The 15558-nt window shown below is 39.0% G+C and overlaps 1 protein-coding gene across 1 annotated transcript in view; it reads right to left on the bottom strand.

Moving 5' to 3' along the window:
* Positions 1-1714: 1714 nt before the first annotated feature.
* ELOVL4 (ELOVL fatty acid elongase 4) overlaps positions 1715-15558 on the bottom strand; it is a 28997-nt gene continuing 15153 nt past the window's right edge. The window contains exons 2-6 of the mRNA XM_082757885.1: positions 15217-15404; positions 12061-12141; positions 5313-5484; positions 3456-3583; positions 1715-2507 (exon numbers count right to left, since the gene is read on the bottom strand). Of these exons, the coding sequence (XP_082614011.1) occupies positions 2232-2507; positions 3456-3583; positions 5313-5484; positions 12061-12141; positions 15217-15404 (845 nt within the window). The 3' untranslated portion in view covers positions 1715-2231. The remainder of the gene's footprint in view (positions 2508-3455; positions 3584-5312; positions 5485-12060; positions 12142-15216; positions 15405-15558) is intronic.

Here is a 15558-nt window from a genome sequence, read left to right as displayed (position 1 = left end):
ACAAAAGGGTAAGAATCTCCACACCAGACATTACCTTGGAGTAGCGGGTGTGCTGTAAATCTGCTGTCTAACTTGCTTTGCAGTTATTTGCTCCTTTAGCCATTCCAGAGTAACACAGCCAGCCAACATTTTGGCTTGGTTAAATGCAGTGGCATCTGTCCAAGAAAGAAGGATAGACCATGTTCTCTCTTCCCCATGCCACATTAAATAAACAGAGTTATACAAATGCAAAAAAAAGCATCATTACAAAGGCTGGAAGAATCACGAGACGCAACAGATAGGAAAATTAATGGTCACATGCATTACAGTCCAGCAGAGACATTCTCTAACAATCTTATATTCTGCCATAAAATCCACGTTCATGGATATTACCGACGAACCACTCTTGCAGTTGAATCAACTCCAACATTAGGAATTATTTCCCAGTAGAACAGATCATAACCAACCTTTTTCCCTACGACCTGCTTTTTCAGGTTTAGATAGTTTCCATTACAGTGACAAGAGACAAACCCAAGACACAAAAGATGTTTATAATGTGCAAAACAGGTCACAACAGGTGAATGGGTATTTGAGATGCAAAAACTTAGATGTGCCACACACTTTAATATCTATACCTAGAGCTCCACGTACATTCTTCCTGCAGTAATGGTATCACTTGCTAAGGATGAACTTGCATCGAGCAGTGAATGTTTCTGACCAGAGCTGGGAAGAATGCATTTCCACAGCAACAACGCAGCTCTTACAGTGATGAGCAAGGACCCTGGGAGCTCAGGACATGGTTTCTAATTCAACCCATCTTTCTCATTGCATCCTCAGCAACTGAAAAACTTCTCTTAGTAAGATCACATTTCCCTTTCATATAACTCTTTTTATATTTTCTTCACAAAAGGAGTAAGATGAAAAGCTGTCTAAAAGAGACTTCTACTTTGTGTAGCAGTTATGACTGAAAAATGATTAGCAGAATTGCTTTGTCAATTAGGTTGAGAAGAGCCAAGAATATTTTGGGACTAGAGTTTCAGCAGCTCATCTCTGATATTCACATTAAAATGGTGGCCTATTAGCAATACTTTGCCTGCAAGTGTCTAAACAAATAGGGTATTGATGGGCATCAAGTAGTAGCAGCATTTTCAGCATTTTGTTTGCTGTATTTTATACTGTATTACTAAATTCTCTCTCCCCCAGTAAAGTGACTGTCCCGTCAGTATGACTACCCATACACACTGCACTTCTAAACAGAATTACACATTGTTTTCTCCCCACCATAATGTCATCTGACAATTTTCAGCATCAGCACTACAGGTTTAATGCAGGTCACAGACAACAAGCAACAGGCCTACGGTAATTGCTTGCTTCACACAACGTATTGTTTCATACTTATAAAATCTTAAAATGTCATCTTCACTTAGCCATACTAGAAATACCACTCCAAAATTTAAGTTTATTTAAGTTTACATTAAATTAGAATATTGATGATTTGACCAAAAAATACCTGAAAAAAAAGTCCCTTTTACTCCCACAGGAAATTATTTTTTCTGCTAAATTCTTATTAACAGATATGTATATTAGAGGACTCCATATTTCAGAAATCAGTTATTTAATGCTCAATATTCTTTTCAGCAGATGAAGAGGTAGGTATATTTCCACACAAGGAAAAAAAAAAAAAAAAAAAAAAAACAACCGAAAAACTGTAACAGACACTAAATTAAATCAAGTAATGTCTGAAAAGTCAAACACTGTTCTGACAGCACATAAACATGATGTGTCTGAAGATGCTTTCCAAGGAAGACAAGAAAAGTTGCACATTCTGATTAGATAATACATCATCATTTGAAATTTAATAATTTTCTGGAAAGAAAACACAAGTATCCAAATGCTACTTCCTCTCTCCCTCCCTCCCCCAAAGAAACGTGGGTGCCAATAAAACTGGTTGTGTCAATGATTGTTTTGATTTTTGGACTGCTAAACATGGAATTAACTGCAATTCTTCCTTACTTTCACCAACACCAGCAGTCTACAAGTTTACACAGAGACCATGTGTGTGATAATTACATAATTACAATAGAAATTCAACTTTTTGTTCTTAAAACAATCTTCATAAATAATGAAAATATCTGTGTTCTAGCTCTTCAGTAACCTAAGGTTAATTGGTACAGATAGTGGTTTTTTTTCTTCCTTTTATAAACCAAACTGTAGGTTCCTCACTGCCAACAACGGTTAAGGCCTGGATCGAGTTACTCTCCTTTTGCTTTTCCCTTTTTCTGCTTTTTTCCATTTTCCACCACTGGATTATTTTCCGCTTTGCTTACTCCGTTTGCAACAGCACCATTTGCTATTTTGCCATTCTTTACAGGTTCCTTGGGCAGCTTATATGTCCGATAGTAGAAGTTACCAAACAGGAAAATGAAGGTGACAGCATAGAAAATTACACCCCAGTGCATCCATTTAGGGAAAGGACAATCAATATAAATAGACAAGGCTGTGTGGCCAATAGTCACATGGAACTGCACCTGAAAGACAGAAAATACACAATCAAAAAAAGGGTTGGATGCATTTTGTGGGTCTGACTGCACTGATGTATACCAGGGTGTTAAGTTATGAAAACAGATGAATAGGATGGTGGGGGAAACTGTATCCCCCAACACATGACCAGAAGCATCAACTTCATTGCACTATCTGGCACGAGTTTTCAGAATGAGAAAAATGAGAAGGCACGAAGAGATCTGGATTTTCTCTGTCTATTGAACTTTTTAAAATTCAGTCGAAACAATCCATAAAGCAGTATCAGTAAATGCACAAAATTCTTATCCATGCTGTGCAGTTTCTGAGACATGAAATAAATACTTCCATACTTCTACCTCCAGTTCTGTTTTACTAGCCCTAAAGTACATTTGAAAACTAAAAACTAAATAAATAGACAGAGACACTTTCAATTGAAACTACATTTTCCTGTATCAGGTTACTGCTGTACAACAAAGCAGATCACAAGCTTGTCTTTAAGCTACGGTGGCAATTTCATAGGATTTAGAATAGGATAGCCAGATGTAGTATTACTGCCTGGTAACTGACTGCTTCCATATGTGGGTGCAGAGGAATGGAGTCAATGCCAGCCTAAAGTTGAGCTGAAGTCATCTTTAGCACTTTTCCAGTGTAATAATAATTTTTATTATGTCACTAAATAACAGTGATTGTTTTGTGAAAATACAAATCTTTTAAAACTTACAAATGCCGCTGTGCAGTAATAAGAGTTTAAGAACTTTTCCCACAACAATGGTTGTATAATTAGGCAATTATTTTAACTGCTTAATTACATTTAAGAATATACTAATTTTAACTTGAGCTGTGAGCATCATGCAACTAAGAACTTTTGAAAAGGACAACATCTGCTCCAAAGCTCTGAAGAAAGAAATCTACTTAGAGATAATAATTTCTGAGATAAATGGAGAAATTTCACTTACCAATTGCAATATGGTCAAGTATCGTTTCCACCACAGGTATTTCTGAAATTTAGGGCCACAGGCAGCTAATCCGTAATACATGTACATAATGACATGAATAAATGCATTCATCTGAGCTCCAAAAAAAGCTGTCCAGAAACAAAAGAAAGATTTTCATGTACTTTTGAAAAAAAAAGAAAAGAAAAATATCTATTCTAGTATTTGTGTGATAGCAAACACAGGGCATGTCTGGCTTCCATCCTTGAAATATTCAATTGTAGAGCATAGACCTGATAGCTGACATGTACTGACACAAACAGCTGTCCGTGCAATTAGTGTGTCACGACTTTCATTGAACTTCTTATGCAATAGCTTTTCATAAAATTTTGTTGAACAGACGTAAATCACACGGATTACACATTACTTATTATAGTATAAGTATGATGCTCCCTTTGCTAAGGGAGTATTTGACAGCACAAAGTATAAAGCAGTTTCAGGTTCTGAACTTAAATCTGTTAAGCCATAATTAGATGTGTAAGGTTCACAACTCAGCAAGAAATCAAGAAACTCACGTGGCAGTCTGAGTAAAGAGGCCAGAAAATAATACAAAGCAATACTTCACTTATGGCTGTAAGATGTTGAAGGGCATTGCAAAATGAGTTTGTCTCAATAGCTCATCTTTAGTTTCTTTATTCATGACTTACAATATCCAGCATTCTTAAATCAATGTATAGCACTTTTACCAGAACGATCGATGCTGGAAACAAAGGCATTTGTTCCCTTCGCATTAAGATCTCTTTGCTCTGTCAAGATTAGCAACCATTTAACAGGAATAAAGTATATCCTTTTAAGCTTTTCCTTTTACTACAGAGAGGATCAAAATGGTGGTGACGTATATAACTTTAGGACAAGGCAGACATTAGCTGCTGAAATCATACGGCTCTGATTCCCATGTGGTTAACTATGTGTAGGCCTTGTTAGTTAATTTATGATGGAACTTCCTGTGAAAACAATATGCCACCTACTAGTATGAGACATCTATGTTAACTGAGAACATAAAACTCACATACATTAAGTATCAGTGTGGTTTGACAAAAAAAAAATTGTTCTTCACTGTCCATTATTTTCAGTGCTGTGAGCCTACAAAACACATTACAAACAGAACAGGGTCTTCTCCTTTTTTTTTTTTTTTTTTTGAGAGAGATAAACAGGGCAAAAGGTACACTGCAGGAAAGGGAGGATGTAGCAAGAACAATGGAATAAAGTTCTTTGATGTTGGTCTTAGAAATGAAACGGGAAAAAATAGACTTATAATGAATTAGAGACTGGTGTCATTAATAAGTTTTAAAAGTTAATTGACAGATTTATTGGCTCACCTTCAAGGGAAGGTTTCAGAGTTTTATATAAGCCTTTTTAGACAAAAAAAAAAAATAAAGCAAACTCCAAACTCAGATATAATGCCAAAATAATGTCTCTGTTAACTTCATTACATTTGCACACAGATTGTTGCCCATAATTAGATTTTGCAGTTCTCTGTATCTGCAAAAGTTAAAGTTAAGCAAGACACATTCATCTGTTTCATACAGAACAAGGATAATTTTGAAGACAGAACTTCAGGCTTGCAATTGATGCCCATGAGGAAAAAAAAAGTTTTGCAATTCATTAGAATATGGGCCCTGGTATCTATCTTTTCCTCCCCCACAGTTCTCACAGACGAAGATCATACACGTTAAATCCACTGCACTGCTTCAGTGCTATTTAAACAACTTTCTGTATAACAATGTTAAGTCTAACAAAACTTTTTTCCATTGATCCTAAACAATTATAATAATTGTCCCTTACGTCCACTCAGAAGGGTATGGGAGGAAGGGAACTCACCTTGTCCACCTGCAACCCACTTAATCCCAATCCACCACAAAGTGAACATGGTGAAATGGTGATAGACATGAAGGAAACTAATTTGGTTAAATTTCTTCCTCAGGATGAAGAATACTGTATCCAAGTATTCAATTCCTTTGGAGACATAATACCACCATAAAGCAGCAGCTATCTGTAATTAAAGAAGAAAAAAAGGTTTTAGTGATTCTAATTTAAATGGAATAAAATTATCTCCATCTAGCTGCTGCAAGAGAACATCTCTGCCTTCCCCAAATCGTAGTAAATGTTGAGATGGAGTCAAACATCTGATGGTATTAGAGTAACAACAAAACAATACTTCATTCACCTACTCTGAATGTAGTGGAAGTAGTATTCTGAGGATGCTGCTCACAAATTGCTGCTATAAAAGAGCTAACAGAACTAAAAGCTTTATTATCTCTGAGCAGTTTACTCATTATGCATAAGGAATTTGTGTCTTCATTCTGTGTCAAAGCTTTGTGGCAGCAGACTACCACAGGGCTTCCCACACTAATGAAGCAACACTTTGATGTGGTCAGAACAACGAGGCAGAAACGTTACCATAAAATGAAAATGCAAAGGCTGAAACGTTACATAAAATTCATTCGCTATCACAGGCACATTGGTAGGAAGATAACAAATCAGTCTATAAGCTAGGCAAGGTAAAGACTTCACATCTGTTAGGGCAATATTCAGCCTGGAGAAGAGAAGGCTCCAGGGAGACCTCATCGTGGCCTTTTGGTACTTAACGAACACCTGCAGGAAAGATGGGGAAGGACTCAATCAGGGAGTGTAGTAACAGAACACCGGGTAACGGATTTAAGCTAAAAGATGGTGGGTTTAGATTAGATATAAGGAAGAAATACTCTGAGGGTGGTGAGGCCCTGGCACAGGCTGCCCAGAGAAGCTGTGGATGCCCCATCCCTGGAGGTGCTCAAGGCCAGGCTGGATGGGGCTTTGGGCAACCTGGTCTGGTGGGAGGTGTCCCTGCCCATGGCAGGGGGGTTGGAAATGGGTGATCTTTAAGGTCCCTTCCAACCCAATTCTGTGATTCCATGAATATTCCCTGCAGCTTTTTCCAGTCCACCCAGTCTCCCTCTCTGGAAACCAGCACTACCCCAGTGGCTATGCTCCAGTCAGGGAACAGAAGAAGCGAGATCAAGGGAGCCAGACAAGCTGCAGATATAACCCACCTATCCAACAAAGCAGCGCCACACACCCAAACATTTTTCCCTAATCCACCAATTAGGGTAGATCTTGCCCAAGATGCAGCGTGAACAAGGCTTCCTGCTGAAACCGGAGCATTGCTGTACCAGGTTAAGCCCAGAAGCTCTGTGCAGCAATTTGCTAATGCCGTGCTATGGGGATATGCTGTTAGTGGGGATTCCCTTCCCGATCCCAAAGCACAGCAGTGAGTGTAGTTGCTGGCAATGTAAGTCAACTAGCTTGTTATGCAGGGTGGGACCAGGACATATCCCAGGCGGTGACTCACACGTAGAATAAATAAAAATAAAAGGCAGGAGGAATGAAAGCAGCACCACCAGCAAGGAAAGCAGGCAATGTCACAACACATTCCTATTTGTAAGCTGTTCACTTCATCTTCTTCAGACTCATCTGAAGGCAAATCAGACTTTCTTACCTTAACATTATGTGAAGTAACTCTACCACCCCCATGGTCCCCGGGGAAGACAGAAGAGAAAAATGAAGAGAGCAGCAGCTTCCCTTCCCAAATACCCATGTCCTGTGAGATTTATGGGTATGGGTGAGCGAGAGGAAGGGGCATCAGGAGACCAGGCAGTACAGAGCAATGCTACAGCCCTGCGTGGAGTTTCCCTCCGTATCTCCAAAACAGCTGGAAAGGAACGCGTCTCTCCTTGGACGAAGCTTGTCACAGCCCTAACTGGATGGGTGGAAGTTTTAAAAAGGGATTACAGTAGAAGAAATAAATAAATAAAGAAATAAATAAATAGAACCAGCAGCACAGGAGCAGAAGAGTGCTGCAGCTCTGCATTGCAGACTCTGCGGTTTCCCAAAGGGACTGCACAGCTTACCGATGCCAAACCGCAGCCTCCTGTGTACCCATTACTCAATAGACATAACGTAGCCTACTTCGGATCTCAGGAAGAAGAGGCTGATGTTGTCAGTTTTATATTAAAAAATAAATTTATATTGAATATCTGCCAAAGTTGGAGAGGTGCCTGACGAAAGAGAAGGGACCCCCATGGACCTCAGAGCTCACAGCCATGCGGTGCGAGCCGCAGGAGCTGTGGGTGCAGAAGTTACCCAACATCCAGCACAGCTCTGCTCCTGGGAGAGGGAGCCCTGCGCCTAACACCCACACCAAGGCTTCGTCTCACGCCCATGGATTAGCATAACAGCTCGGCATCTTGCAGAGATCTTTGCTAAAGCTGCATCTTTTGAATAAATTAAGATAAGCATCTCTTCATCTCATCAGTTGACAGCAGCGACTTTGGACCGTGCCCATAAAATGACAAGCCAGCTACAACGCTCAGGTCCTCCGGAGACCCCCTGCCTGCCGAGAAACTTGCAAAGGATCAATAGGTCTGCTACAAGCAAACTGCCAGAAGAGCTCTAACCAAGCTGCTGTGTAGTTTGTTAAAGGAACAAGCTGTATTTCCAAATTTACGGTACGACAGAGCAACACACAAGCGGAGAAAAACCCAACAGAACACTTAGATTTCATGCCCAGGATGCCACAGATTCACTGTACACTTCTGGGAAGTCATTCAATGCACTTTATTCCTCCTCTTTTGAGTTCTACCTGCCTTGCAGAAAGAAACAATTAGAGCCCAGGGATCAAAATCAACTGAAGTTTTGATCAAAATGCTTCCCATCACTTAAGAATAAAAATAGCCTGCATTTTCTTTTGTTTTCTCTTTTTTCCCTTTCAGGATTATACCTGCCAATTTTTGTGTTTGTATAGATTTTTGGCCTAAAAGCTCTTTTGCCTTCCTCCTTCCTATCTTGAAGTTTTACTGCCCGTCACTCTCACAACTGATGGACTTCAGGTACTGAACTACCGCAGAGCTCCCAATGACTTATGCAGGCATTTTGATCATTAGCTTACAGACGCAGAAAAAAATGAAGCAGGTATTATGTCCTTTGCCCCAAGCCATGCATGCAGTCAGTGATGGGGGCAGAAAGACAGCAGAACAATACACAAACTTCCCCATTAAAGCATCAGAAGTTACGACCTAACCCGTGGTCTCTCTTTGGACACAGCATGAAAGAAAGATGCAGCTTAAAAGAAAATATGCATTAAAACAGGTGAATTCCTGAAACGAATAATTCTGGTCATGGCCATCCCATTTCTGGCAGTTTTCATGTCCATCAGCCTAAGTCTGTTAAAACACCAGATGGCACAGAAAGATTACTTTACAGCCTAGGATTAAGGGGGTCAACAAGAGGTCCAATCCCATGACCTCTGCCTGCTGCAGGGTTTTTAAGCAGAGAGCTGTTTTAACACGGGGCTCTGTTCCTGCACCCTCCTTCCTCCTTTGAGGTTGGAGATGGTTATCCATCAAGGAGTTTGAAGAGACAGGTGATTTTTAGCAGTTAACAATAACATGAAAACTTGTTAGTTTATTTTTAAAGAACTCACTTTCCCCCTCCCACTTCACTTACAGAATTTTGTTTATAGGAAATGGCATTTGTTTTATTAAGTCAAGTTCCCTTTTCATAGAAATTTGTTAATTTTCATAGAAAGTTGTTATTGTTTCACTTGAGGAAACTATTCAAGCTATAGTTATACATACAAACAATGCGAGTAAAAGCAGAGCATAATTACAACCACAGCTCAGCTTAGCAATTACAACTGGTACGCTTAAAACTAGGAACTAGTTCACCCCAACTCCTAATTCTCAGCTCTCCAGAAATGCTAATCAAATAGATGAACCTTGTTCTGGGAAACAAGAACACACAAACACAAGCAGATGTGAAAGTGACTATTTACAGATGCTAACATGTCTTAATTTAGACAACAGTGGGAAAGTGTTCACCCTAAATACTGGAGCTTCCAAAGGAGCACTCCAAAGCATGGATTTAAACCTCACCTCTGCACCTATATTATTTTGGCTCTCTAGCTATAAACTTAAATTTTCCTCCAAAACGCAGCTCCAGTTCCTTCAAAATCCCTTATTGGGGATTTTTCCCATTTTCTTTCTTCTCTAGTATGAAGACTTATTTTATTTTTTTTAAATAATCAATTACAGAACAAACTCCTCGATGTCCTGCCAGCAGCCAGTAAGGCTACCTACTACACCCAGAAGGTAAGCCCATCTGAAAGGAGCAAGGTCTTTTTGCAATTGCGGAATCTAATTTCTATCACTTGCCTGCTCCAGTTGTCCATTGCCTGTTGAAAGGGACACCTGGGTGGGATTAACAGGTGTAGGTAGGCTCAAAACCCTACGTAGGAGGACCGAACTTCACACTGTGTATTTATTAACCGTCGGTGAATGCCAGAAGCTTGATAGAGTTGAAAACATACAGCTGAACTCCTGGAAGGATGTCCCCTTTAGAATCAGCACAACAAGGCGGCCGCCTCCGACTCAAGAGATCTGAGAGCTGCAGATTGCTGGGGTTGCACTATACAAGGGCAGTGCCACCACGTGCCCAGTCTTACACTGCTCCCTTGAAATCATTTGGCTAAGGTCCTGAGACAAGATCTGGGTTGGAGAGGAAAGACTTCCTGCCACCCAGGATAGCCATGCCTTTGCTATGGGACCATTCACCACATCTTCGTACTGCCTTCAGGAAAAGAGGATGGCTTCTTGCCCCTCATTTTGAGCAGGAAAAGATACAAATGGAGGTCATGCCAAGACTTCTACATTTCCATTCAGATCACCGTATGTGATTAGTTTTTACAATTTTCAGTATTTGCTACAGCTTTCCAACCCCTGCAATGAAACTATGTATGAAGCTGCTGCTCTCCAGATCATTCTCTACAATGCTTTCTGGGCTCAGTGCTGTTTACAATTTCCTTTATCTGACTAATACAGCGCTCATTTACTCACTTTCTACCAAATAAAGTGACTGCATATGTAAGTAAGCCCGTTATTGCAGCATTCCTCTTCTGAGAAACCGCGCTGCCAATGAATACTAGACATTTAGTATCTTTCTCTATTAAGAGGGTATTCAGGGATGTGATTGCAAACTTGAAACTGCAGGAAGTTGCCCACACTTTGATATTTTAAAATTACTTTTGCAGGTTTATATTAAGAAAAAAAACGTTGCAAAAGGTATCTTGATTTTTTGTTTGCTGACAATGTATGACAAGCAACACAACCACACCATCTAAATGCAAAGCATGATACACTGTAAAGCAGACCCGAAACTTATCCTAGACTCCTCAAAGTACACTTGTAGTACTCCTATTTTCCTGAAGTGAGAATTTACTCAGCGCTACCAGATAATAATAATCAAGATATGGGTCTTGACTGACAACGTACTAAACAATTACTGCAACACTCGAGAGAACTCAATTTTCCCTGCTTTCCCAGCTCTATCAGTTGCAAATTGAGTGTTACAAGGCAGAACTTTAGAAATAAAGATTATTCAGATCCATAAGTTTGCAAAATCTTAAAAAGCCGGGAAGCACAAAGAACATATATGGATTGAACAACCTATTTTTTCCAGTAAAAAAAAAATACAAAAAACCCCACAACCTATCAAGCATTGTTATACTTTAATAATTTTTGTTTTTAAAAAAATCGTTAACAGAAGTATTCTTGTGAATGACACAGTAGGTGCACAGTACTGGCAAAGAAGAAAGAAAAGTGACTACCACTGGGTCAATAAAAACCTACAGAGCTGTTCAGCAGTATCAGCCATCACACAGAAGTTGTAAAAATCAAACCTGCTCTTCTCACTACCACCCCTGACACTTGCACAGGCGTTTGAGTACCTGTGAACAGCCCCTTTGTTGAGAAGTATTTTTCAAAACCCATTATTAACATTTGATGTATTTAGACCATAACATGCTTTCATTGCATTTTCAGGAACGTGTCCTAATCTGTCGAGGATGAAACTTGCAAGGACAGCTGCAAGATTCTCAAGTGTCAGCTCTGCCGGAAGATAAGGTTTAGCACATGAGCTAGTCAACGGCATTACAGAAGTTAACAAGCATCTGCACTTTGATTTTAACTTGAATGCTTTCCAAAAAACACACATTTGAAATCCAAGCTTCTGCAATGAAGTATACTGATAATACATTTGCCAGGAGCCAGCAAGAGTTCATGAAGCCAAACAAGTAAAGGATACAAGAAGTTGCCTCACCAGTGTGAATGAAGTGCAGCTTCAGTACCTGCTGACAAATCTTGCTGGCTTTGATCTAGAACTACACCTTCACTGCGGTTACGCTCTATCATAAACTGCAGCACAGGCTTGCAATCTAAGTATGTGTATAAAGCTTATCCTGGATCATACTGCCATGGATGAAGTCAAGGATGGTATCTTCAAGACTCTCCTCATTTGTAGCAGTCAAATGAAAGTTAGTGCAGATACGCTGATGCGCCGTGATTAACTCTGCTATGTGCAAAGCAGTCAAGCCTGAAGCGGTCAGAGAGAATATAACGGGATGCTGTCACGGCAGACAGCACAGCTTTGGGAACACCGTTTTCAGACAAGACTTTAAACATCACGTAGTGTTACATATTACATCCACACATACACAAATACAAAAAAAAAAAAAAAAAAAGAGATAAATACTCACCCTAACTTCATATACATTATCTGAATAATCCACAGTCTGGCAGACATAGCTGTATCCTCGAGCTCGTGATGACAAAAACAGCTGAAAATATTAAAGTCACATGTGAGGGGAAAGGTACTATATAAACTTCTTGTTCAAAGCAGTTATCAGCAAGTTTCTTGCTACTTCAAACTTACCTGAACAGAAATACTTAAGTGTCCTTATTAGTCCTGAGAGTACTACTGAAGAAAGCCAATATTTAGTTTTATCAGCCTGTTAACACAGTGCCTGTTTTCTTGTATATTAAAGAGAGTACTCATTTTTCCTTGCATACCTTTGACCAGATAATTAGAGCCCTGTACAAATTAGTAAGATTTCCAACATGACCTTAAGCTATTCAAACATGAATCCTCCCTTAGAGGGCTCTAGATTCGGAGGCAGAAAATACCTAATTGCTTTCACTATGAATGACGGAGATGCAAAAGCCATGATGGATTAGAGTAGAAAGAATTCGCTCCAATAGACAGGGATTAGATAATTTGGATCTACTGTTCTTAGAACAATGTATCTATCAAAATCCAGAAAGGAAAAAAAAAATAAAACCAGAAAAGCTGAACAAACAATGCTGAGCACCCACAAAACATACTGAGAGACACTGCATGAAGAGAAGAGCCCCAGTTTGTGCCAACAGGAATGGCCTAAAGCACACCACGTGCTCCTGTAGGGACGCTCCAAACAAGGTGTGGTGCAAAAACCTGAATAGGAGAAGATAAACTTGACATTTAAGCAAGCTCCCATTGGAAAAAAGAACACATGCCTACAGCTGTACAAGGCTCAGGTAATACTTTAAATCTTGATGTTCATAAATGTTGTGATCCAAGATTGTTTAAAGCCAGGTAACCCACCCTGTTAAGGATCAAAAAGATAGCAGTGGAGCAGGCATAACTCGAAAACTGGGAACTGTAAAACTAAAGAAGGGTGACACAAGAAGATTTCCAAAATAAACATGGGCAGCCACTGTCTATTCTTATCCTTAACCTGACTTCCATCTCATTTTGACTGAACTTGAAACTAACACGGAAACTAATAGGTTTCTGCTGCAGTCTACTGGGTAATTTCACCAAGGATTTTGCTTGGCAAAGACAATAAATTGACTTCAGGCTGAAGCTACTCCGTCAAAATGAAGAAATACAAGATTTTGTGGCAAAACAGGGGTTATAGGCATCTAGGACTTCTGCAGGTTCTGAGAGAAGTTTGTTCTTAATCTGAAGTTGAGTCCAATATGTGAGCATCTTGGGCTAAACAACCTGGCAGTGCTTTATGCATCTTGTTGTTGTTGTTTTTTAAGTTTTAATGCATGTTATTGAAGATGACCAATGCAGTTTGCAATCAGGATGAATATTTAAATATCATGTAAATTTAAAACAAGATCTATGGATCTTATCAAAAGCATTTCAAGTCCGAATTCTGTTCTCAGCAATACCTGGAAACTCTAGCCATGCACAAAAACCAAACAGGGTATCATTTTACTCACACCAACCATGTTACTCATGGGAATTACAACAGTGGCACACGGGTACTGTAAACCTCATACAGACTGAAGTAGAATTTCCCTGGCTTAAAGACAACAATTGAAAAGTTTCATCAGTCTTGAGAAGAGAAGGAGACAAGTCAACTTCTATTACAAGTGTCATATCAATAGTCCAGCTCAAAATCCATTGGATAGGACACCAGGAGATTAGAACCTGTCTATACCTAAAATTAGGAGCTTTCAGACTATCAGCAGCAAACACATTCAAACCCGCATTTTTTTATTTTTTTTATTTTTAAATGAGACCTCAGTAGTTTGGAAACGCTATGCAAATGCATGTATTATCCAACAGAGGTATGTACACAAACTGACCACAAGCCTGGTGTAATTCAGCTTATGGATAATGCATACTGATTTAAATTAAAACAAACAAACAAACAAAAAAGACAAAAATGGCAAAACCAGTGCAAACTCTTTTCAGAGGAGTTTCAATTTTAATCTGCCAAGATTTTATCCATTTCCATAATTATCCTTGGGTGTAGGCATTAAATTGTTTTATCTCTAGCATTTTATTCCTTAGTTGCTTAGCACAAGAAGACAACTTAGAGAAAATGATGATTAAGGTGTGGTAGCTAGGATTAGTTTTACTGAACCATGTCTTAAAAACAGTGTGAAACCACTTAGTGATTTTATTACAGCTCTGGAAAGGGTCAATATACAGAAGATTTCCACTTTCCCAGCAAAATACAGCAGAACTGAGTCTAAGAAAAGAGTTTTGAGATGCTGTAATTTAAACTGCATTATCTGTTTGCTTACTCCTGGAAATGGATCTTGCAAATTCACGATCAGAGGCCTTCCAGGAAGAAGACCTAAAACCCACATGAGCAAAGTCACAGTAACATAAACTACTCCTTATGATCAGCTACATTTTGAACAACTTTCCTGGAATAACGGTTTCCAAACTGTTAATGTAATCCCACTTAGCTTCTGCTGAAGCAAAGTTTCCATTGCATTGTTACTAACCACTTCTGCTGTACAAAAAATCTAACAAAAGGAGAAATGCAGCACACTGAACTTTATTAGAAGTAACGTATTCAGAACTCTGCAAACAAAATGTTAGGAGACTCAATACTTTTATTTTTATATAAAGATACAATGCATTTTATTTTTATTCTAAAAAATCTAATTTACAAACAAGATACTTCAATACGATATACATCTGAGTTTTTAAAAGTGATTAACACATTCAAGAAGCCAACTGAAAGTGTTATTTCTAATAAAGGTCTGACACCTTTTAAGATTATTAAAAAGAACGGACAAAATATAGTTATAAATGTTAAATCCCTATGGATTTCAGCTAGTCTCTCTGGTACTTATAGTAATATAAATCTAAAAAAATACTATCCTGGACTAGACAGTGTACAAGTTCTTTACATACACCCATCCAGGACATTTATTCACAAACACATTGTACCTAACTAAATAATAACTAAAGAAATATTCATGTCAGAGGCAAATCCAGTTTCAAAAATCTGGGCCAAATCTTCTTCAACAGACACCATAAACACACAAGATTATTTTTCCCTTGCAATCTACAGGCACGCAGACTGTAATAGGAATTCCCTCCTGTGAGAGCGCATACACACCTCTTTGAAAATGAAGAAGTTGAGTAGAACCATTCCAAAGTTGTAAACAACCAACAGGAAACGTAACTGGAAGGGCTCTCTTGTCTTCATCCATTTGGGGCCCAGCCAAACAGTGAGGAGATAAATAGTGCTTATAGTCAGTGTTGGAAATGGAGACTGCATCAAGGGCCAGTCATCAACACGCTTGTCTGGGGAGGGTGAAGCAAACAGAAGGAGTCAGAAGTCTGAACAAAATAAATTTCATCATCATTTTAGGCACTCCATTTGTTAAATATTATTTTCTCCCAGAATAGCTGCATCAGCTATTCGTATCAGCTACATAAAAACACAACATGCTCATTC

This window comes from Aythya marila, assembly GCF_965140915.1.
Source record: "Aythya marila genome assembly, chromosome: 3".
In the NCBI taxonomy this organism is placed as follows: Eukaryota; Metazoa; Chordata; class Aves; order Anseriformes; family Anatidae; genus Aythya; species Aythya marila.
Note: the sequence above shows the minus strand (reverse complement) of the source record. Positions and strands in the feature narration are given on the sequence as shown.